Source organism: Pseudogymnoascus destructans (genome assembly GCF_001641265.1).
Source record: "Pseudogymnoascus destructans isolate 20631-21 unplaced genomic scaffold scaffold_11, whole genome shotgun sequence".
Taxonomy (NCBI): domain Eukaryota; kingdom Fungi; phylum Ascomycota; class Leotiomycetes; order Thelebolales; family Thelebolaceae; genus Pseudogymnoascus; species Pseudogymnoascus destructans.
In genome coordinates this window covers 823,020-842,317 of record NW_020167530.1, presented here as the reverse complement: position 1 = coordinate 842,317, position 19,298 = coordinate 823,020, and the positions used below count along the sequence as shown (strand labels likewise).

The window sequence follows — 19,298 nt, the reverse complement described above, 5'->3', positions numbered from 1 at the left end:
CTGGCAAAGACAGTACTTTTTGTCATCGCTGCCTTCATCTTCTTCACCTTCAAACATCTCCTCGTCGGCACCCTGGTGCTTCTTCACAGGAGGCGGTGTGGCAACGTCGTCCTCGTCTGCCAACGAACCTGTTTCGGCATCACTCAGCTCGCTATCATTTGTGGAAGACGGGGAGTTCTTATTGCCAGTGCGCTTAACGCGACTGAGCCCCGACTTTCCAGGTTTTGGTTTATGTGGTGCAATACCTTGCTTATGAGGGGCAACCTTTTTCCCAACCGTAGGTGCCTTCGGCCCTCCTCGAGGGCCAACACTACCAGCCCTTGTTGCCGATGGAGTCCCGGCCTTTGGCGTTCCAGGACCTGTCGACGCATGCCGAGCCAGCCCGCTTGAATTTGCTGGGAGAGTGCCTAACCCGCCTGTGGTTCGCTGGCGCTTGTTCGCAGCACCAGCTGACGACTCCCGTGACTGCCTCTGGAGAAGAAGAGCAGCTGCTGGAGTTGCAGGTGCAGAGGAAGATATGTGCGAAATCCCTTGCTGGGCCTGAATTTGCGCCGAGCCTACCCTTTGTGCGCCAAGTGGTTGGGTCGTCGGACGAGACGGTCCACTGTTGGCAGACGGCGGAGGCAGCTGGGCTTGAGCCAGCGAAGCTGTGTTCAGACTTGGATGATTCACAGGTGGCTCAGCGGGCGGGCGGAGAAGTGACGGCATATCAGAGTCCGCTGGAAACTCTCCTCTTTCCTGCAGCGACAAGATCTGCAAGTCAAAATTTCGGATGTGCCTATCAAGTGTCTGTTGTGTTTTTAATGCCAGCGCGCATTTCTCTTCCTGTAATATCTGGGCTTTATCGTAGTTTTCGAGTATCTGCTTTCGAAGGACAGCCTCTTTCGGATTTGGTGTAAGGCTTCCATTGGTTCTTATCCATTTCTGAATGCTCGCATCGCGACTATTGATTACATCCATGCACAGTTGAATCTGGCGATCCTTATCGGCTGTCTCCTCTTGCAAAAACTGAAGCTCGGCGGGAAGGTTGGACGCGCGGTTAACAAAGTCGTCGAGGACGGTCATCGGGTCATTTTGCTCTTGCCCAAGCCCTGGCGGCATGTTGTCGAAGTGGGCGTTGATCGAAAGATCGTCTCTAGGCATAATGTGTTAATACCGATAAGGCACTCAAGAGGTCTCTGTGAACAGTGGGAGTGGGGGGATACGTGGGGGGGCTTACCTTAAATCAAAGTCTTTAGGAGGAGTTTGTATAGATTCACTCCGGTCGCGACTGCCGGCGATGGGAGTTGATGGTGAAGAGAAGGAAGTGACGACCGTGAGTGGGACAACAAGTGAGGTACGCAAGGTAAGTTTTAGTTAATCGGACGATTTGCGGGATTCATCAGCCTTGCCGATGGCAAGGGCGGGGAAAACCGAGTGAACAGTCCTCAAAATTATGCAAGCCTATATTTCAAGGCTTCAATCTACCACTCCCACTCTTGCCGCCCATAACTCCGAAGAGGGACTTTGCACAGCTGAGAATTTATGTCTATAATAAAAGCTTGTAGAATTTCTTCCTTTAGTTGAAGTCTTCAGTAACTAGCTAAGTGGAACGTCCTAAGAATTGCCAGAGTCAAAAGGGGACAGTTCACTCGGCTCCTAAAGAAACAACGGGAGGGCTAATCGCGCTAAATAACTTAAGGTTTGGCGTTGACTAGCCGCTTATGGAACCACCCAAGCAGAGTTTCAAGAGATCGAAGGTCGAGTCGCAAGGCACGAAATACATACGACGTACATAATATATCAATATTGCCATCAAGAGAACTTCTTCATCTCGCATCTCCCTGCAGCTTAGTATTGCCGTACCATACACACACCTACACCTCTCAGCCACATCACATTAGACAGATCACAGGGAGTCCCGCCCGCCACAGAACGAATATCACGTGCGGCACATAGACCTGGCGGTGGCGGCGAAGATCGAGGAGGCCTCGCCCAGGAGAGAAGATGGTGATGCCAACGAACACTATTGTGCAGAATTACGGGCCACCGTTTGCAGTGCACGGTGATGTGGACAACCTGAAGTTCTCGCGCCAGATCAAGGAGGAAGCGATCAGGAATGGCATCAAGAAGCCTAAAGGATACACTGTGTCTTGGCACTTAAATCCCGAGATTGAGAGGCATCACTTTGGACGTTCGCATCCTATGAAGCCATGGCGGTTAACGTTGGCGAAGGGCCTCATCACATCATATGGCATGCACTATGCCATGGACTCGTACGTCTCAAGGAAGGCCACACCGGAGGAACTGGCGGAATTCCATACGCAGGACTACTTGGACTACTTGAAGACAGCCATGCCGTGTGAACCGGTTTCATACCCAAGTCATCCCCACAATCTCGGTGGCGACGATTGTCCTATATTCGAAGGCCTGTTTGATTACTGCTCGATGTATGCCGGAGCATCCATAGACGCTGCCAGAAAACTTTGCAACCATCAGTCAGATATTGCCATTAACTGGTCAGGTGGTCTACATCACGCAAAGAAATCAGAGGCTTCCGGTTTTTGCTACATGAACGATATCGTTCTTGCGATCCTGCAGTTGTTGCGCCACCACCCGCGTGTGCTGTATATTGATATTGATGTCCATCATGGTGATGGCGTCGAAGAGGCGTTCTCCTCGACCGATAGAGTGATGACCGTGTCATTCCACAAATACGACAAGGACAATTTCTTCCCTGGCACTGGTCCTCTCAACAGCACAGGCCCAGAAGATGAGCATAACCCTGGCGCCCACCACACAGTTAACGTCCCCCTCAACGACGGTATAGACGATGAGCAATACACTTCCCTCTTCAAAACCGTCATCCAGAGTTGTGTCGACCGGTTCCAGCCTTCAGCAATTGTCCTACAATGTGGTGCCGATTCCCTTGCCGGCGATCGTCTTGGGCCCTTTAACCTCCAAGTCCAAGGCCACGGCGCCTGCGTCGCCTTCTGCAAGTCTTTGCGCCTGCCCCTCCTACTCGTCGGTGGCGGCGGGTACACTCCTCGCAACGTCGCCCGCGCCTGGACCAACGAGACCAGCATCGCTATCGGCTGTGACGCGACGCTGAACCCAATTCTCCCGAATCACACGCCCTACCGCAACCACTTCCGGCAAACGACCCTCTTTCCCACCCCGGATGAGCTGCTCACGGAGAGCCGCTTGAACCGCAATACCCCAAAGCGCATCGCAGAGATCGTGGCGAGTATTAATGAGGAGCTTCGCTTTGTGAACCACGCGCCGAGCGTTCAGATGCAAGATATACCGCCAGATTTAACGGGGCTGAGGGATGAGGTCGAAGATGAAATAAGAGAGAATCGGGAAGACAAGGATGAGGACTACCGGAAAGAGAAAGAGGAGGCGGTTGGTGTAGATATGGAGTTGTGAGGGCCCGGCTAGGCTAGGTGGGATTTTCAGCTGGAGTTTGGGGTTACGGCCACCGCATAATACAGAGCGGGACATGGGGTTGGAGTTGCAACTGTCGTATTTTGTTAGGTCAATATCGTTCATCTAGACTCGAGTTTTTGACAACAGCGCCTCAAGCTATTGGACATTCTTGGCATCGAAGTAGCAAGTAACTGATTATCTTGCCATGACGAAACATAGTATTACTTACTGTAGAAAATTTATTAAAATTTATTGTCTTAATTTAAATATTTACTTGCAGTATTTAAGGTTGGTGGAGGCGACACTTCAAACTCCATTAATGGCTCAACTAGCCTGACATTTTTGGTATTTGCATACGCTTATATGTAACTCTATGCTGCAGCTCCTGCAGACGCTTCTACGTACGTTACAGCCTCCACAGCCTCTACTTTTAGGGCCTCTGTTTTCTGTGTTAAGGCACCTACATCCGCCTGGTTCGCAATGCGGCGTTTGATCTCCTCTACCAAGTTGCTGATCTCTACCACAACGCCGTCCTTATCTGGGTGGTCTTGGGGGAGATGGAGTCCCAACTCCTTAATCTTGACCTGGTTCTTCGCGAACTCATCCTCGCCAAAGATGACACCAAACGGCACACCATTATCCTCTGCCGCCTTGAATTGTTGTTGTAGCTTTGGCTTAACCTTGTACATGAATTCGGCCTTACCGTAGAGTTAGCAAAAGGGCCATTACACAGTGTGGACATCTAGCACGTACCTTAATGCCAGCCTTCCATAGCTGAGCGCAGATGGCCATACGTTCTTGTAAGAGGCCAGTGAAGCCCTTACCACCAACTGCCATTACGTAGACATCAACCTCGTTGTTTCGCACCTTAACATCATTCTTCTCCGCCTCCATCCTTGATTTTGTGATTGAGAAAATACGGTCGACGCCGAAAGATATTCCAACACATGGGATTTGATTCTTCCCGGAGAACATGCCGACAAGGTTGTCATATCTGCCACCAGCGGCAACACTACCGACGCCTACACTAGGATCATTTGATCGGTCCTCTTCGCCATCCGCGCCCTTTGACTTCGATGGCTTCTTGGACGGACTAGGAGGTGCTGCCGTAGCTGCAGATGTTGTAGCTAACGTGACTGGCGCGGAGCCAGGCGCAGAGCCTTCCGTAATAACCTCATATATGAGGCCGGTGTAGTAGTCTAGGCCTCTAGCCAAACTAAGGTCGAACAAAACATTGCTGAGCGCATCAAAAGACTTAAGATAACTGAATAGGAGATCCATGTCTGCCAATCCGGCCTTCATGGATTCGTTGGCCATTAGCTTCTCATCAGCCTTGAGCTTAGTTAATAAGTCGGTTTGTCCCTTTAGTACAACATATTCGCCAATCTTGTCTGCGATCTCTCCATCGAGACCTTTTTCTTCAGTCATCTCCTTGCGTACATCGGCCCAGGGCAGCTTATCAAGCTTGTCAACCGCAGACGAGATAGTACGGATTTTGTCTTCTGGAACACCGCACACCTGGAAAATACCGTCCAAAATTTTGCGGTGGTTCAACTTAATTGTGTAGCGGCCGTCCCATCCCAAGCCAGTGAAGATTTCAGTGGTGATTTTCACAATCTCCGCGTCGGGGAGCATGGCGTCGTATGTCCCAGCAATATCGAAATCGCATTGGTAGAATTCTCTCATCCTGCCCTTGGTCATGGCAGGTTGGTCACGTCTGTAGACCTTTGCTATGTGATAGCGCTTGATGCTCTGGACCTCTCTGTTCATGGCTAACCACCTAGCAAATGGTACCGTCAAATCGTATCGGAGCGAGCAGATTTCGCCACCTTGGTCGGCCAGGTCATAGATGAGCTTGCTATCTTCTCCATATTTGCCAGACAAGATTTCCTTCAGTTCAAATACTGGTGTATCTATAGTGACAGCTCCGTGGCGCTTAAAGACATCCGTAATGGTGGAGAAGATCTTGTCGCGAATGACCATATCAGTTCCCTGCCCTGTATGATATTAGTGACCGGACAAGGCCGCAGACCAAGGAACAGTTACATACAGTCTTTTGTCCCCTTTGGCGTCTTCAGCTCAAACTTGGGAGCTTTCGGAGCTTTGGGGGCTCTAGGAGCCTTGGGAGCCTCGGGAGCCTTGGGAGCCTCGGGAGCCTTGGGAGCCTCGGGAGCCTTAGGAGTTTCGGAAGCCATATCTAAAGACTCTTGAGAGAGTTCCGGTGTTGATGGCGAGTGTCGATAGTGCAGGTAGCTGGTCGTAACCGTAAAAGAAGCAGCTTGCTGTAAAATTCCGTGTCGTATGAAAGGCCGTAAAGATCGTGAGATGGGGTTCCGAAGGCACTTCATTCGAGAGTCATGTCCTTTAAAACGTTGTGGTATTTTGTGACTCGAGCGGTTACTGCAAGGCTGGGTCTACTTTTTTTGATGCGCGCCCAATGGATAAGGTTGTATGTAGCCTGAGGTTTGGGCCCCTAAAGGTCCGGTTACCGCGACTGTCAACGATTTCGCTTCCCGTGACGGAGGGTTCAGTGCCAAAGCTCCACGACGCGCCTAGTGTACATGAGAATATACGCAATCTAAGTTTCGCGGAGACACGCCACTTTACTCTACAACATTGTTTACAACACCTCCAATACATATACGATATCCGTCTCTATGCATTGCCTCTAATAAATATAACTCTATCACTACTCAACAGGCGGTACATCGTTCGCCATGAACGACACGACTCTTCCAAAACTCCCTTCTGCCACGGGACAAGATGCTCCACCAACAGCAGCATCTGAGCGCGTTTTGAGCGACAACGATGTTTTCCCGTTTCTTGTGCATTCCCAAGAGTCAGTGACAAACGGAGGGCCACCAGAAGTCGATAATGGCAAGCTGGCGCGCCAGAAGAGAAGGCGAACAAGGTATGTTTACGACTTAGACTACGCCTCCGGCACACTTTAGAGATGCCCTTTCTTTGAGGGATACGCATTAGAACACCTGCTAACGTGCTACCCTAAAGCCCAGAAGACCAAGCTACCTTGGAAGCAGAGTACAAGAGGAACCCAAAGCCCGACAAAACAGCGCGTCTGGAAATCGTGAAGAGTGTCGCTCTAGGCGAGAAAGAAGTACAGGTTAGTTGGAGGTCGACCTGATGTCCAAATCCGGCGGACACAATCTGAGACAACAACTAACAACATAATCAGATTTGGTTCCAAAATAGACGCCAAAACACAAGAAGAAAGTCGCGTCCACTTCTGCCACATGAGATTGCTGCATTTGGACTTGGTGGCATGGCGGCTCTATCATCCGACCCTATACTCGCCAGCACGTTTGGGAGCAGTTTTGGTAGTAGCCAAGGCTCTGACCAAGTACCAGCCAGCCCCGAGACGGAACAAAATGCCCTTCCCGTAACGCATACGGAGGGACCCGAGCAAGCCTTCCCTGGCACACCGTCCCCAGCGGCTACTTCTGATAATAACCTCCACGGCAGAGGTCCCACTATGGAGGCTTCCCAGCCAACTATTACTCCTCTTAAGGCGAATACTAGCTTCCAATCTTCGGAATCTTTTGATAGTTCCTTTTCCGCTTCCCAAGGGCTTCCTCAATCCTTACCCAGTACCCTCGGATACCTTTCCAATCGTTGGAATGCAGGAAGCTCTTTCGGCAACCCGCCAACCTCGCAAACACCTGATTTTATGACACCCTTAAGGTAACCATCGCTCCTAGGATGTTTAAGTAGCAACTAACTAACTTTTTCTTTAGCTTTGACCCGCAGCTCCCATCATCATGCCCAGAGCGTCTAAATGCTTCAACAATCTCGACGCCCTCATCAAATGTGCGTCTCTCGCTTTCTCTAGACGGCAAAGCTGAGCTTGTCTCAACCGAGCTCTCTTCATCCCCGCCGCGTCCTCAGCAATCTCGCCCATCTTCCGCACTGTCTAGTGCTCGTCGTCATAGTGGTGGCCTCCAACGCAGCCAAAGCACCGCCCTTCCGTTCACCTCCATCTCTCCCCGCGACGCCCCATCGACGCCCTTTGTTCCCCGCCTCCCTACTGGTCGCTCCCGTGACGCGCGCACCTGGGAGTTCTGCGCTGACGCCGAGGCACGCGACGAACTTACCACACAAGCCGAGAATGAGAGCAGTGGTAGTGCAGTAGCTGCCATTAGTCTGATCCGCTCAACTAGTTCTACGGCCCTTAAGTCTAACGCGAACAAGCGGAATGCCCCAAGCGGAAATAGCGAGAAGCAGCGCAATGGAAGTGGCAAGAAGCCTATGCTGGTTAAGGCAGTGAGTAGCCTGGCCGTAATGCAGACTGTAGGCGGTAAACCCCGCAAAAATGCCACGAAGCCAAAAGAGAAGGATGTTGTGGTGCTCGTTCAAAGCCCAGGTGGAGAGAGTGACAAGGAAAACTGGATTCCAGGTGAAGGCAACGAGGGCAGCCAGACTAGACGACCCCTGCCAAGCCACCGTCCAAAACTCATCCGTACAAAGGTACTTGGGAACGCGAAGTCGTTCACGGGAGGGAACAGCTCAAATGTGGGCAGAAGCAGGACTAAGACCACAAAGTCTGTGGAAGCTGAGATATTTGAAGATCCAGAGGATGAGGTTGTTGATGTGGAGGTAGAGAAATTTATGAGGGGCGAAGTTAGTCCGAGTAAAAAGGGGGACTTGGATTGTATCCAAGGACTCCTCAGTCTGAGCCAGGGGAACTGGAGGTAAAGCACTGAGTGCTAAGTGGTAACGAGACGATATGCTATTGTCTGGGTTCTGTTGGATGGAGGTTTGATGTTTGATTCCTGTGTATACTGGCGGTGGTGTTCTGGATAGGACGGTTAGGTAGCATGTTTTGAGTGTTCGGCTCGTCTTTGTTTAATGAGCTCTCGCTTGCGATATAGTCTGTTAGATTCCACGCCTGAATACATGGCAGTCACAAAATCTTAAGATACATATCCGATATAAAATCCCATCTGAAAGGTTACTATGCTATGAGATCCCCTCATCCCAGCGCACACGGGTATAAATAACCGTACATAATCAACGAAGATGCAAATCATGTACCATAATGAAACAAACCGCTCCCCCTTACCTTTCCAATACCGTTTCCTTCCAGTTTACCATTTCTCCCTCCCGAAGACGCCTACTTCCACTCTAAAAGCTCTTCTTCTTAGCATCCTGCTCGTTCGCCTCCGCCTCAATCGCCTTAGCCTGTTCGGCTTCCTTCGTCTCTCTTACTTTTGCCATAACCACCTCCCTGAATATCGACTGCTTCGCAATCGCACTCAGACTCCTCTTACCCTCTGGAGACGCAGGTGGCCAGGGATCCAGGCTCCCACTGGAAGACCCGGCAACAGGAGCAACCGCAGCCGCCTCAGAGTTTTTGGGTAAATCGGAATCTGCAGGTGCCTCGTCTTCGTCGTCATCCTGCATCTTAAGTGCCTCGATGCGGTTTGCGAGCTTGATAATCTCGATACCGCGGCGGAGACGTGCCTTCGCCATGTAGGCTTTGATCTCGGGCAACAAATTGTGGTCGGTGGCGTTCTTGCCGCTGAGCCATGGGTTACGGAGCGCTTCCTGTTACCGTGTCAGTAGTGTCAAACTTCGATACGTGGCGACAGATAGATGGGCATAAGACTTACGGCGCTTGTTGCTCTGGCATCGGGGTTCGCCTGGAGAAGGGAGTTGATGAAATTCTTGGCATCGTCGCTGACGTCCTTCCAGTATCGCTCGTGGAAGACGATCTTCGAACTCGAACACTCCTCAATTAAATCTTGCAGGTTCTCACTGCGGAATGGAGAGTAGCCACATAGAAGAGTATATGTGATGACCCCCAACGACCACATGTCCACGGGCTTGCCATGACCTTTCTTAAGCATGACTTCCGGAGCTGCATAGCCGAATGAGCCTGCCATGGTAGTTAAAACTTCATCCTTAGTGTCAAGCATCTTGGCGATGCCAAAGTCGGCAAGAACAAGGCCTGAGTTGGAATCCGAGGTGAGATAGAGTAGGTTTTCTGGCTTGAGATCTGTTTTTACGTCAGCTTCGTCACAAGTCCCAAGGTGTTCGGATTATTATACCCCTGTGGACGACGTTCTTCCCATGTAAATAGTCGACCGCTTCGATTACCTGGCGTATGGTCTGCGATGCATCCTTCTCGGTGAATCTCCCTTGCTCGCAAATACGGTCGAAGAGCTCACCCCCCGTCGCCAGTTGGGTTACAATGTAGTACTTGTCCTAATTGCCCGCCAAGTCAGCAATGCCTATCAATGATGGAAGTCTGAATGCGTACCCTTGACTCAAACCAATCGACAAATTTGACAATATGCGGGTGGTGCATCTCTCGGAGCATTCGCAGCTCGTCGATCACCATCTGCTCGTTTCCCTTGACATTCTTCTTGAGAATTATTTTAATCGCAACCTTCGTGCCATCATGGCATGTGGCCTCTCTAACGATTCCATAAGTCCCAGCACCAAGAGTCCTCCCAAATTTGTATTTGGACCTGTGTCTGTCGTCAGCGCCGGCCAATTATGAATCGTGGTAGGGCTACTTTTTATCGTACGTCTCAGGCTGACCCTGGATCTTGTTCAACATAGTCGAGACTGTGCCCATGATGGTTAGCAGAGATTCATTTATAAAACCTTTTTACAACGTGGATGGATATGGATACAGGCGGGCAAGTACGCTCGTCTGCGTCACAGGTTGAGTGAGGACAAGGAATGCGACTCACAACTCATTTTGACTTTAGGAGTAGTTGCGACAACGAATCAAACGTGCGAGATAAACTGCAAATGTTGGTGTGGTGTGTGTGTGTGTGCTGTAACTTTTCGTGAGGTGTTGGGCAGTGAGGCCTAAAAGGCGCGTGAAGTGACAAGAGGGTTTGGAGGAGGGGTCGAGATTGGATAAGCCAATGTCCCCAGAAACAGTATGATCCTAAGCGCGCAAACACAACGGTCTACAAGATGGGAAACTGAGATGGGAAATGTAGTTTATAGAGGCCACGTCCTTCTGAGCAAATCCAGAACAGAACTTCTTTTGGTCGTGTCTGCGGTTTATATATACAGTGGATAGGCAAGTGCTCAGCCCCAGCCGCCGCGGGGTTAGGATGTGGCTGTGATCGGGTCGCTCCCTCGATGCTCCAATGATTGCTGTGGACCAGCCCTGGTGGCCGATGAGGAACTCCACAAGGCGGAATTAACTGTGAGACAACGGAGATTCAATGGCCAACTTGCACTTTCTTTACAATTATCAATTTTAAGTGTATAAGTTATTGCATATACATTTGAGTTTATACAAGACATAAGTTTTCCACGCCCGTCATTTGTTTTAACATGAGAGCTGCCCAGCCAATAGGGAGGCTCCAAGCGCCTCAAAAAATGTATGCTTATGTCAGCCTCTGATGAGGAAGTCGGAGCGGTCCTTGGTTGTTACCTTGCGAGTTTATAATTCCAGCTCTCTTTTGCTCCATGGCCCTCTCCAGTATCCGCTGTTGAGTCGTTCTGACTCTACGAGAATTTCTGAATAAATCTGTTGTTTGCTCAGGATCTGATCTAGCACCAAGATATTTTTCGGGAGTCATATCTGAATCTGATTGCTTTGGCGTATAAAAGCTGCGCCTGGCTTGCGCCTCTTTCCTTCCGCTTCAACAACCTCAACTTCTCCCTTAAGTTAAGAAATACACGCAATACCCACAACTTCCTAAAGATGTTATCAGCTTCTAAGCGTCTGGGAAAGGAGCTTTCAAAGGTACGAACTGTTCTATGCACGAACCAGAAGAGACTAACCGACCCCTGCTCGTCGTTCAGATCCACTCGAACCTACCACCAGGAATAAGCTTAGTCGCTGCGGATGGCTTCGCAGAGTGGTTCATGGATATCCAAGTCCTCGATGCGAATCCGATCTATTTGAATCAAACTTTCCGCCTTAAATTCAAGTTTACTAACGCATATCCAATCGGTACACACGCCGCCACTACCCCCCACTTTGTAACAAATACTGACATATCCGTTGTAGAGGCCCCTGAGGTAACCTTTGTCAAAACTGCAGACCGTCCGATCCCAATACATCCCCACATCTACTCGAATGGCTTTATATGTTTAGATCTGCTGGGAAAGCAGGGATGGAGTCCGGTCCAGAACGTGCAAAGCATCTGCATGAGCATCCAGAGCATGCTAACCGGCAACACAAAGCCGGAACGGCCACCTGGAGACGAGGAATTTGTCAGGACAAATAGACAGACGGCGAGGGATGTCAGCTATATCTACCATGACAACCAAGTGTGATACATGTATATTATGGAAGAGGAGTTCAAGGAAGTTATTTACGCTTAGCGCTGAGCAGAAACGAAGCACAGTCGATGTTACTTGAAACCTCAGCATAAATGTATTGCGAGATATTAGGCGTCTATTATTAGACTTCACGAAATTATGATATGAGCCCATACAACCTGTGTGTGATACCTGAAAACCGTGACTTGAAGTTGAATTATATCCGCGGATAAAAGGCCCAGAGGGCTACTCCCAGCATACACGGCGTATACCCCATGGGGTGTGATATGATCCTTCGCTGAATAAAGTTTTGACTGCGAGCCATGATGGTGGTGACAGTGATTATCCTATTCCAACTACCTCGCAAGACCTCATGGAGCATATTACTACGTGAGATCCTCCATGTAAAGGGGGAAGACGGAGGATAGGGCCGAAAAGCCCCCATCTCCCGCCTGGAAATGCTCACTCACATTGAAGATCTCCATCTTGCCATGGCACCTCAGTAAATCACCGACGTGCTAAAGTCCGTTGGGATCCTGGTTCGAGTTTGGGATAGGAATAAGACGATGCGTTACCCTTCCTCCATCCGACACTACCCTATTTCACCCAGACTCGTGAATAACAGGATTCTAGCTCCCGTAAATATCTGTTTGCCGTCTTCTTTCTGTTACTTCTTCCATCCTACAACTATATCCGATACACTCAACTCGTTTCACCAACTTGCATTCACCATCATCAGTTACAATCACCACAAACAACAAGTTTCACAAGAACAGACTTAACCAAACATCATTCAAAAGAAAGTAACAGGTTCATTTATTGGAACATCTGTGGCCAACTGTGAACCAAAAGAAGACCAGAAGAGAAAACTGTGGGCAGTAGCCATCCAGCAGGATATAAGAACCGCGTCAACACTGAAAGGGTTCCAAATCTGACGTCCAAGTGTTATTTTTGGACGACTGAGCATCTGCTGTTGCTTTCTGGACCATCCCGAGAGAGGTTTGAAGTGGCAAAGAAAGAACCCAGATAAGAATACATGCTGACATAGTCTAGGACAATCTGAAAAGAATCTGGACTGAAGCCAAGCCCACTCATTCTCAGCGACAACGGCTTCTGTGCCACATAGTTCAGACCATATTCATATCCCATTCATTATTATCATTCGGTCCAAGTGCCAAATTCGCCATGTGCGTCAAAGAATTCATCGGCTTCAACTGTGGCCACTGTGCCCTCCCCACACTCCGTGGCTGCCCGATCGTTTCTCAATCACCACATTTCCCTTACTGCCGGTACCCTGCTGAGCGCCCTATCATAGTCACTGAGAATTGCCCCTCATGTGCAAGAGTGGTCTGGAACCAGCGCACGCTGGCTAACGAAGAGTCCCACCGGGAGATGCATTACAGACTTGGGAGGGAAGGGTGTGTATTTGAAGGTGAGAAAGGGGGGTGTGAGACGAGGTTTGATATTGATATTGAGAGAGAACTGGGTGGTGGTGGACGACAGATTCAGCATGCGGGATATGAGAGAATGCTGGCACCAGGACAAATGCAGATCATGGAGATGCCAAGTGGGAATGCAGAGAGAAGTGGAGGTGGGGCAGGAGCGACAACGATGGGACGGAAGGTATCGAAGAAAGACCGCAGAAAGAGCAGCAGAGAAATTGAAGAGGCGATCGCGAGGGTAGAAGCCAGGTTCGCCGCCATAAACATGGAATCAAGCAGACATGCAGCGATTGAAGACGCGCTTCGCAGCGCAGGGCATGCCTACGGGGCTGCTCCTGGCGGCCCAGACAATGACCCCGACCTTTATGCCCAGCAGACACTTTTGGACCGTGCCAGTAGCCTGGAAATGGAAACCGATCAGCAAATGAGCAACTACTACCACAACCCTAGGAACAGTTCTGGGCTTGGTAACGTGTATATCGGTCACCAATTTGGCAATGGGGCGGTTGGACATGAGGCATTGCCCGAGAACGACTCAGGTCCTCAGCTGCACGAAGCTCATCTGCCCGGTGAACGACAAGACTGGGTGCAGAATTATATCGGCACGACAAAATATTACCCAGGAGGAGAGCAGTTCAGAGGCGCATCTTGGGGTGAGATGATTGCTAATGTCAAGTATGACCCTGGCAGCGTGGTGCCCAGGGGCCCCAGAGCCAAACAGTAAGTGCAATCTATGGCATAATGCATTTGCAAAGTTTGTACGAAAGTACATACGAAAAACATTACTTACTGACTACTTACAGGGAAAGAAGCATTCGGTTTCGGGGTGCTGCTCAGCAGTTCAGTTCACAGATGTTGCCTTCAAACTTCAGCGACCCGGCTCTGGGCGCTCCAACTGTGGACGGTTTTCACGGTGGTCGGTCAATACTGTCTGAAGGAATAGGTGCAGCCGCACGGCAACCTGAGCCCTACGCACCCCCAGCGGACCCTCTCACAAGTGTTAACCATCCAGTATTTGATGGCCTAAATGAGTACTCTCCACCAAACCGACCATATCGAGGCCCAGCCATTGTTAACAGCGACATGGCCAGCACAGGATATACCTGAAGGGCACGAGTCTGAAATACATTGTAAGTGCACAAAAACAGTCTAGATGTGATGATTGAGTTGCTTGGCTGATGACCTAATAAACACAGATATATACAAATACTCGAACTGTTGCACCATTCTATTTCCCAGCTGTACAAACGCGGCCGGTTGACCTCCTCCACACATCACGCCTCTCTTAACGATCAACTACGATTTGTTAGTATATTTGTACCGCCATATGTGTGCGAAACTTACCCTCTCCGAACACCAAATCCATCGTTCCAATGATCGCAACCGCATCAGCCAGAAGATGGCCTCTTGAAACCTGGTCGAACCCTCCGAGATGGGCAAATCCTGGAGCGCGAATCTTGCACCTGTATGGCCTCTCGCTTCCATCACTGACAAGATAAACTCCCATCTCTCCCTTGGGTGCCTCAATGGCTGAGTAGGTCTCTCCTGGTGGCACGGTATAACCTTTTGTGAAGAGCAAGAAGTGGTGGATCAGGGCTTCCATGTTCTCCTTCATGGCAGCTCTGGGTGGTGGCGAGACCTTGTAGTCTTCCACTCTGATTGGTCCCGCTGGCATCTTGTTGAGGCATTGGTGAATGATGCGGAGGGACTGTCTGAATTCCTCCATGCGGCAGAGATATCTGTCGTAGCAGTCTCCGTTGACACCGACTGGAACATCAAACTCAACCTGGTCGTACGCGTCATATGGCTGGCTCTTGCGGATATCCCACGGTACGCCGGATCCGCGAAGCATAACACCGGTGAAAGACAAGTTCAAAGCATCGGCAGCAGACACAACTCCAACGCCCTTTGTGCGGCCAATCCAGATTCGGTTATCCGTCAAAAGCTCCTCCGTCTCATCAATGCGATCGGCGAACTGCGTTGCCCATTGGTAGATATCGTCGAGTAGGCCGATGGGGATATCTTGGTGGACACCTCCTGGACGGACGTAGGCAGCGTGGAGACGGGCGCCAGACACTCTTTCATAGAATTCCTAACTTGTATATTAGTGCCATTCATATGCAGCGATGACATTAGACATAGAACAAAAATAGACCAGTATCTTACCATGAGCTTCTCTCTCTCCTCGAACCCCCACAAGAAAGGCGTAAGGGCACCAACGTCCATGGCGTGAGACAACACAGACATCAAGTGGTTGAGAATACGCGTAATCTCTCCAAAGAGGGTTCTGATCCACTTGGCACGCTCTGGAATCTCAACATTGAGAAGCTTCTCGACTGCCAGGGAGAAACACTGCTCGTTGGTCATCATGGAGACGTAGTCCAAACGGTCGAAGTATGGCAGTGCCTGAAGGTATGTCTTGTACTCGATCAACTTTTCGGTTCCTCTGTGTAATAACCCGACGTGAGGATCCGATCGCACAATCTCCTCTCCATTGAGCTCGAGAATCAGTCGCAACACTCCGTGAGCAGCTGGATGTTGAGGTCCGAAGTTGACTGTGTAGTGTCTAATCTTCCTGTTCTCCACATTCTCTCCCTCCCGGTGAGTTTCCTCCGGGGTGATATTGGCAGCTATATCAGCATCCCGCGGTGCTGGCGAGGTGAAATTGTCCCCAACAGCTACCAGTCGTGTTGCTTGATATGGCTCCGCGTTCCTCCGCGGTGTCGTTGCGAAAGACCGTGTTGTTGCAGGTGCGGCAAGCTTGGACGAAGGGGATGCGCGCATACACAGGCGCTTTGCGCTCTGGCCGGCGAGCCTATATAAGGAGGATGTCATGGTGATCAATCCCACAGGTAGGCTCACTCCTCGTCGGCAAGATGGAATGGATAAGTCGAGGTGTGGTAATGTGAGCCTCCAATTGTATGCCGATGAAGTGTGGTCGATTGGGTCTAAATTCGACAGCTTCTCATTGGCCGGCAATTGGGACAGGGATGTTGGTCGGCTTATTGCGCGAGTACAAAACATTTTTATTTTTGATACTGATATCGCGATAGAAGCCCCGCCACAACTGTGAATATATCTCACAACTATGGCTCCATATACTCCATCACAAGAGGAACTCCAGCGCCGAAAGGTAAATTTCCCTTTCTAAAGAAGAGATTCAAGTGCTAAGTTGAAACAGGTTGTGGGCATCAACTTAGAGACCGTCGACGATGTCACATCCACCGACTTTCCAGGCCATTACGCTGGGGAAGATCATTCTTGGGACCTAGATCTTTTCAGGAAGAATCTGAAGATACAATTCCACCACAATACCCAATTCAATGCCTCATTTTCTATTTCTGGCATTGATGCGTCAGTTGCAAATGCCTTCCGTCGCATTCTCCTTGCCGAAATACCCACCCTCGCCATTGAATACGTTTTCATGAACAACAATACATCGGTCATTCAGGATGAAGTTCTTGCGCACAGGTTAGGACTAGTACCTCTCAAAGGAGGCAGAAAGGGGCTACTGGAGTTTATGAGGTGGTTCGGCAAGGCGAACGAGGAAGAAGGCACTGAGGCCGGGGAGGCATTCGATTACAACACGATAACACTGAAACTGCAAATCGCATGCACACGGAATCCTGACGCGGCTCCGGGAGAAACGGATTCGAATAAGTTATACATAAACTCTGCGGTTCATGCCAGCGATATCGTCTTCGAGCCTGTCGGGAGACAACCGGAGTTCTTTTCCGGTGACGACACCATCACAGTTACGAATCCAGATATACTTATTGCGAAACTACGTCCGGGCCAATGCATAGACCTTGACATGCACGCGATTAAGGGAATCGGAGCCGATCATGCCAAATTCAGTCCTGTTGCGACAGCCTCGTACCGATTATTGCCAACCATAACTATTTTGAAGCCAATACTTGGAAATGACGCCGAGAAGTTCGCAAAGTGCTTCCCCAAAGGTGTCATTGGGTTTGAGAAGGTCACAAAAGAGGAGGCAAGCACTCCGGGCAGCGGGTATGAAGGCCATGCAGGCGAGAAGAAAGCAGTTGTGAAGGATACGATGAAAGACACGGTCAGCAGAGAGTGCTTGCGACATGAAGAATTCCAAGGCAAAGTCAAGCTTGGCCGCATCAGGGATCACTTTATATTTTCGATCGAAAGCACTGGACAGTGGGACAGCGATGAGCTCTTTCTGGAGTCGATCAAGGCTCTGAAGCAAAAATGTGTAAGGTTTAAGCGGAACCTTTCATTAATGACCAAATAATACTCTCGGATGAGTTGGAAAGGCTGCTTTTACCCCAGGAGCATTTATCGGAGTTACGGGAGCTGGCGTTGGGCAGGTAGATTTTGTAAAACATGCAATCATTAGATTCACCGGAGCTATGATTTGAATCTTGCCATATGTTGGTTTTTTACATTATGCTCTGCCATGCTCATGACTTAAGTGAACCGGTTTTCTCTATGGCAATATCGAGACCACATATCGCTACTGTCTAGTCCCCTATGTGTACTTGATGCGAAATCTAAAACTGACGCGAGCGAAAGCAGGATCAGTAACTGCAATTTCATCGCCCTCGTTTACGAAGTCGCTGACTTTCTTATCGAGATTTGGTCTCGTGGCTTCTTCGAGACTCGCCGGGCTCCGCATATAAAGCGATTTCCCCTCTGCACGAATAGATGGCTTCTTTAACTGTGCGCCAGGAACAATTGCCAAAGCATCAATAAGCTCTTGCAATGTCCATACTTTATCGACCTCTAGGTCACGCGGAAGGTTACCACAAACAGGACAGTCGTCTTTCTTCTCGTGTTTGAATGTGAACGTGTAGATGCTGTCGTTGCCGCTGTACATCATATAATTCTCCTCCATGCCCAACGATGGGGCAGCCGAGGTTGCGAGCTTGAATGCCTCGTTGCAACAGCTTGCGGCGATAATTGCATTTGTGGAAGCAATCGCAGGAATGATGTTCTTCACCACGCCTTGGGTGAGAGAATATGTAACACCACTGATATTGAACTCTTGTGCTCTGGCGAGGGCTTTCCCATGGAGCCACGTGATATGTTTTGGATCATCATTGTCAAGTTTTGGGAATGGCTTTTCTTGCTCCCATGCGATAATATGAGCCCATTCGATACAGTGTTCTGGCTGTCTTGGGATCGTGGCCAACGTGCAGAGCGGCACTGCTGCGCGGGGGGCATGCATATCAAGTTGGCACTCTATACAAGAAGTCATAGTTGGTATTATAACTCTCGATTGGCCCTTGAAACCTAGAAGAGTTTAGAAACGAATGCTTTAATTGGTAATATGCTGAACCTACCTTCTGTCCCACCATCAATCAACGGTTTGAGGCTGTCTGGGTTCTCCTCGTCAAACAGTTCTACCAGCTGTGAATTAATCCACCGCCGTGCCTCAATGCTATCGAGCCCACAAACGACCATCCCAAACTGCATGTAGAAAGTATCATCTTTATCTTGAATCATGCAATTATGGGGCGTGATTCTGACACCCGTTACTCGTTTCATGACAAACTTCGCAGCGACCTCAGCTTTATATTTCCCAACATCGCTATGGCGGAACAAAAACTGGCGGTTCAAATTTGAGACATCTATTGTGTCTTTGGGGCAGATTTAGTCAACGTTTGCTCTGAACGGGATTAGCTGGGACTTACCCATATCAATGACATGAATGTCCTTAAACCCTGACAAGGCTAGGTTCTTTAATATCTCGCAACCCAAGCCTCCAGCCCCTCTTGGTGTTGTAAGCCAAACTGACCCAAACTTAGATATCACCCAACGTACATTACCCTAGAGAAAATGTCAGTACCAAACTGTAGTAGAACATGTCTCACGTGAGTCTTACAATATCTTCATCTGTTCTTGGATATCAATCCTACCACCGCTCGTACTATTGCCGTGTTCGTCGATCTCATAACTTTCATCGGTGAAACCGCCTTGGCCCTTCCTAATGTTGTCGAGGTACTTCCTAAAAAGCGGACAGTGTTAGCATTTCCAAACTGAGGTCGTCCAGAAGCCACGCTACAGAGGTGACCGACCATCGCCCTTCCGAGTGGCTGCTTGAAGGAAGCATAGAAGGTGGCATTTGAGATGCCATGGTCGTCGCCATATTGCCACTAATAGCTTGAGAAGTAGTAGTTGCAGCAAGAGAGGAGGCGGGGTTGTCGTTACTACGAGACAAGG

At 49.6% G+C, this 19,298-nt stretch overlaps 9 protein-coding genes across 9 annotated transcripts; 5 read left to right on the top strand and 4 right to left on the bottom strand.

Annotated features, from left to right (window-relative positions):
* Positions 1-1,986: 1,986 nt before the first annotated feature.
* Positions 1,987-3,408, top strand: HOS2 (histone deacetylase; the record flags this gene model as incomplete). The annotated part of the gene is made up of 1 exon (XM_024468724.1): positions 1,987-3,408. The coding sequence occupies one exon, from the start codon at positions 1,987-1,989 to the stop codon at positions 3,406-3,408; it is 1,422 nt and encodes a 473-aa protein (XP_024323844.1).
* Positions 3,409-3,643: 235 nt separating this feature from the next.
* Positions 3,644-5,876, bottom strand: HTS1 (Cytoplasmic and mitochondrial histidine tRNA synthetase). Its single transcript, XM_024468723.1, has 3 exons — positions 5,459-5,876; positions 4,162-5,405; positions 3,644-4,106 (listed from the first exon to the last, which is right to left on the bottom strand). Exons 1-3 carry the CDS (start codon positions 5,754-5,756, stop codon positions 3,780-3,782), a joined length of 1,869 nt encoding a protein of 622 aa, XP_024323845.1. The 5' UTR covers positions 5,757-5,876; the 3' UTR covers positions 3,644-3,779.
* Positions 5,877-5,946: 70 nt separating this feature from the next.
* Positions 5,947-9,128, top strand: VC83_05097 (uncharacterized protein). Its single transcript, XM_024468722.1, has 4 exons — positions 5,947-6,319; positions 6,418-6,529; positions 6,602-7,107; positions 7,161-9,128. The coding sequence occupies exons 1-4, from the start codon at positions 6,126-6,128 to the stop codon at positions 8,116-8,118; spliced, it is 1,770 nt and encodes a 589-aa protein (XP_024323848.1). The 5' UTR covers positions 5,947-6,125; the 3' UTR covers positions 8,119-9,128.
* VC83_05096 (uncharacterized protein) lies at positions 8,548-10,640 on the bottom strand (the record flags this gene model as incomplete). Its single annotated transcript, XM_024468721.1, has 5 exons — positions 9,945-10,640; positions 9,686-9,896; positions 9,474-9,630; positions 9,036-9,421; positions 8,548-8,970 (listed from the first exon to the last, which is right to left on the bottom strand). The coding sequence occupies exons 1-5, from the start codon at positions 10,004-10,006 to the stop codon at positions 8,548-8,550; spliced, it is 1,239 nt and encodes a 412-aa protein (XP_024323849.1). The 5' UTR covers positions 10,007-10,640.
* Positions 10,641-11,835, top strand: VC83_05095 (uncharacterized protein). The gene is made up of 3 exons (XM_024468720.1): positions 10,641-11,140; positions 11,200-11,350; positions 11,408-11,835. The coding sequence occupies exons 1-3, from the start codon at positions 11,099-11,101 to the stop codon at positions 11,674-11,676; spliced, it is 462 nt and encodes a 153-aa protein (XP_024323846.1). The 5' UTR covers positions 10,641-11,098; the 3' UTR covers positions 11,677-11,835.
* Positions 11,836-12,158: 323 nt separating this feature from the next.
* VC83_05094 (uncharacterized protein) lies at positions 12,159-14,210 on the top strand (the record flags this gene model as incomplete). The annotated part of the gene is made up of 3 exons (XM_024468719.1): positions 12,159-12,660; positions 12,715-13,823; positions 13,907-14,210. Exons 2-3 carry the CDS (start codon positions 12,847-12,849, stop codon positions 14,208-14,210), a joined length of 1,281 nt encoding a protein of 426 aa, XP_024323847.1. The 5' UTR covers positions 12,159-12,660; positions 12,715-12,846.
* A 47-nt stretch (positions 14,211-14,257) lies between these two features.
* On the bottom strand, positions 14,258-16,074 carry NUO49 (NADH:ubiquinone oxidoreductase 49kD subunit). Its single transcript, XM_024468718.1, has 3 exons — positions 15,270-16,074; positions 14,448-15,195; positions 14,258-14,399 (listed from the first exon to the last, which is right to left on the bottom strand). Exons 1-3 carry the CDS (start codon positions 15,936-15,938, stop codon positions 14,389-14,391), a joined length of 1,428 nt encoding a protein of 475 aa, XP_024323852.1. The 5' UTR covers positions 15,939-16,074; the 3' UTR covers positions 14,258-14,388.
* Positions 16,075-16,157: 83 nt separating this feature from the next.
* RPC40 (DNA-directed RNA polymerase core subunit rpc40) lies at positions 16,158-17,483 on the top strand. Its single transcript, XM_024468717.1, has 2 exons — positions 16,158-16,236; positions 16,285-17,483. Exons 1-2 carry the CDS (start codon positions 16,192-16,194, stop codon positions 17,365-17,367), a joined length of 1,128 nt encoding a protein of 375 aa, XP_024323853.1. The 5' UTR covers positions 16,158-16,191; the 3' UTR covers positions 17,368-17,483.
* A 16-nt stretch (positions 17,484-17,499) lies between these two features.
* On the bottom strand, positions 17,500-19,282 carry VC83_05091 (uncharacterized protein). Its single transcript, XM_024468716.1, has 6 exons — positions 19,154-19,282; positions 18,961-19,083; positions 18,900-18,905; positions 18,770-18,849; positions 18,419-18,715; positions 17,500-18,368 (listed from the first exon to the last, which is right to left on the bottom strand). The coding sequence occupies exons 1-6, from the start codon at positions 19,222-19,224 to the stop codon at positions 17,605-17,607; spliced, it is 1,341 nt and encodes a 446-aa protein (XP_024323850.1). The 5' UTR covers positions 19,225-19,282; the 3' UTR covers positions 17,500-17,604.
* Between the last annotated feature and the right edge of the window lie 16 nt (positions 19,283-19,298).

Coding starts and splice junctions, on each gene's coding strand:
- VC83_05095 (XM_024468720.1), top strand. CDS start 11,099: ATGTTATCAGCTTCTAAGCGTCTGGGAAAGGAGCTTTCAAAG. Junction 11,141..11,199: donor TGGGAAAGGAGCTTTCAAAG/GTACGAACTGTT, acceptor CTCGTCGTTCAG/ATCCACTCGAACCTACCACC. Junction 11,351..11,407: donor TACTAACGCATATCCAATCG/GTACACACGCCG, acceptor TATCCGTTGTAG/AGGCCCCTGAGGTAACCTTT.
- RPC40 (XM_024468717.1), top strand. CDS start 16,192: ATGGCTCCATATACTCCATCACAAGAGGAACTCCAGCGCCGAAAG. Junction 16,237..16,284: donor AGGAACTCCAGCGCCGAAAG/GTAAATTTCCCT, acceptor AAGTTGAAACAG/GTTGTGGGCATCAACTTAGA.
- HTS1 (XM_024468723.1), bottom strand. CDS start 5,756: ATGAAGTGCCTTCGGAACCCCATCTCACGATCTTTACGGCCTTTCATA. Junction 5,406..5,458: donor GCCAAAGGGGACAAAAGACT/GTATGTAACTGT, acceptor AATATCATACAG/GGCAGGGAACTGATATGGTC. Junction 4,107..4,161: donor TATGGAAGGCTGGCATTAAG/GTACGTGCTAGA, acceptor CTCTACGGTAAG/GCCGAATTCATGTACAAGGT.
- VC83_05091 (XM_024468716.1), bottom strand. CDS start 19,224: ATGGCGACGACCATGGCATCTCAAATGCCACCTTCTATGCTTCCTTCA. Junction 19,084..19,153: donor AGCCACTCGGAAGGGCGATG/GTCGGTCACCTC, acceptor TCCGCTTTTTAG/GAAGTACCTCGACAACATTA. Junction 18,716..18,769: donor CATTCATGTCATTGATATGG/GTAAGTCCCAGC, acceptor TCTGCCCCAAAG/ACACAATAGATGTCTCAAAT.
- NUO49 (XM_024468718.1), bottom strand. CDS start 15,938: ATGACATCCTCCTTATATAGGCTCGCCGGCCAGAGCGCAAAGCGCCTG. Junction 15,196..15,269: donor AGGAGAGAGAGAAGCTCATG/GTAAGATACTGG, acceptor TATACAAGTTAG/GAATTCTATGAAAGAGTGTC.
- VC83_05097 (XM_024468722.1), top strand. CDS start 6,126: ATGAACGACACGACTCTTCCAAAACTCCCTTCTGCCACGGGACAAGAT. Junction 6,530..6,601: donor TAGGCGAGAAAGAAGTACAG/GTTAGTTGGAGG, acceptor CAACATAATCAG/ATTTGGTTCCAAAATAGACG. Junction 7,108..7,160: donor GATTTTATGACACCCTTAAG/GTAACCATCGCT, acceptor CTTTTTCTTTAG/CTTTGACCCGCAGCTCCCAT.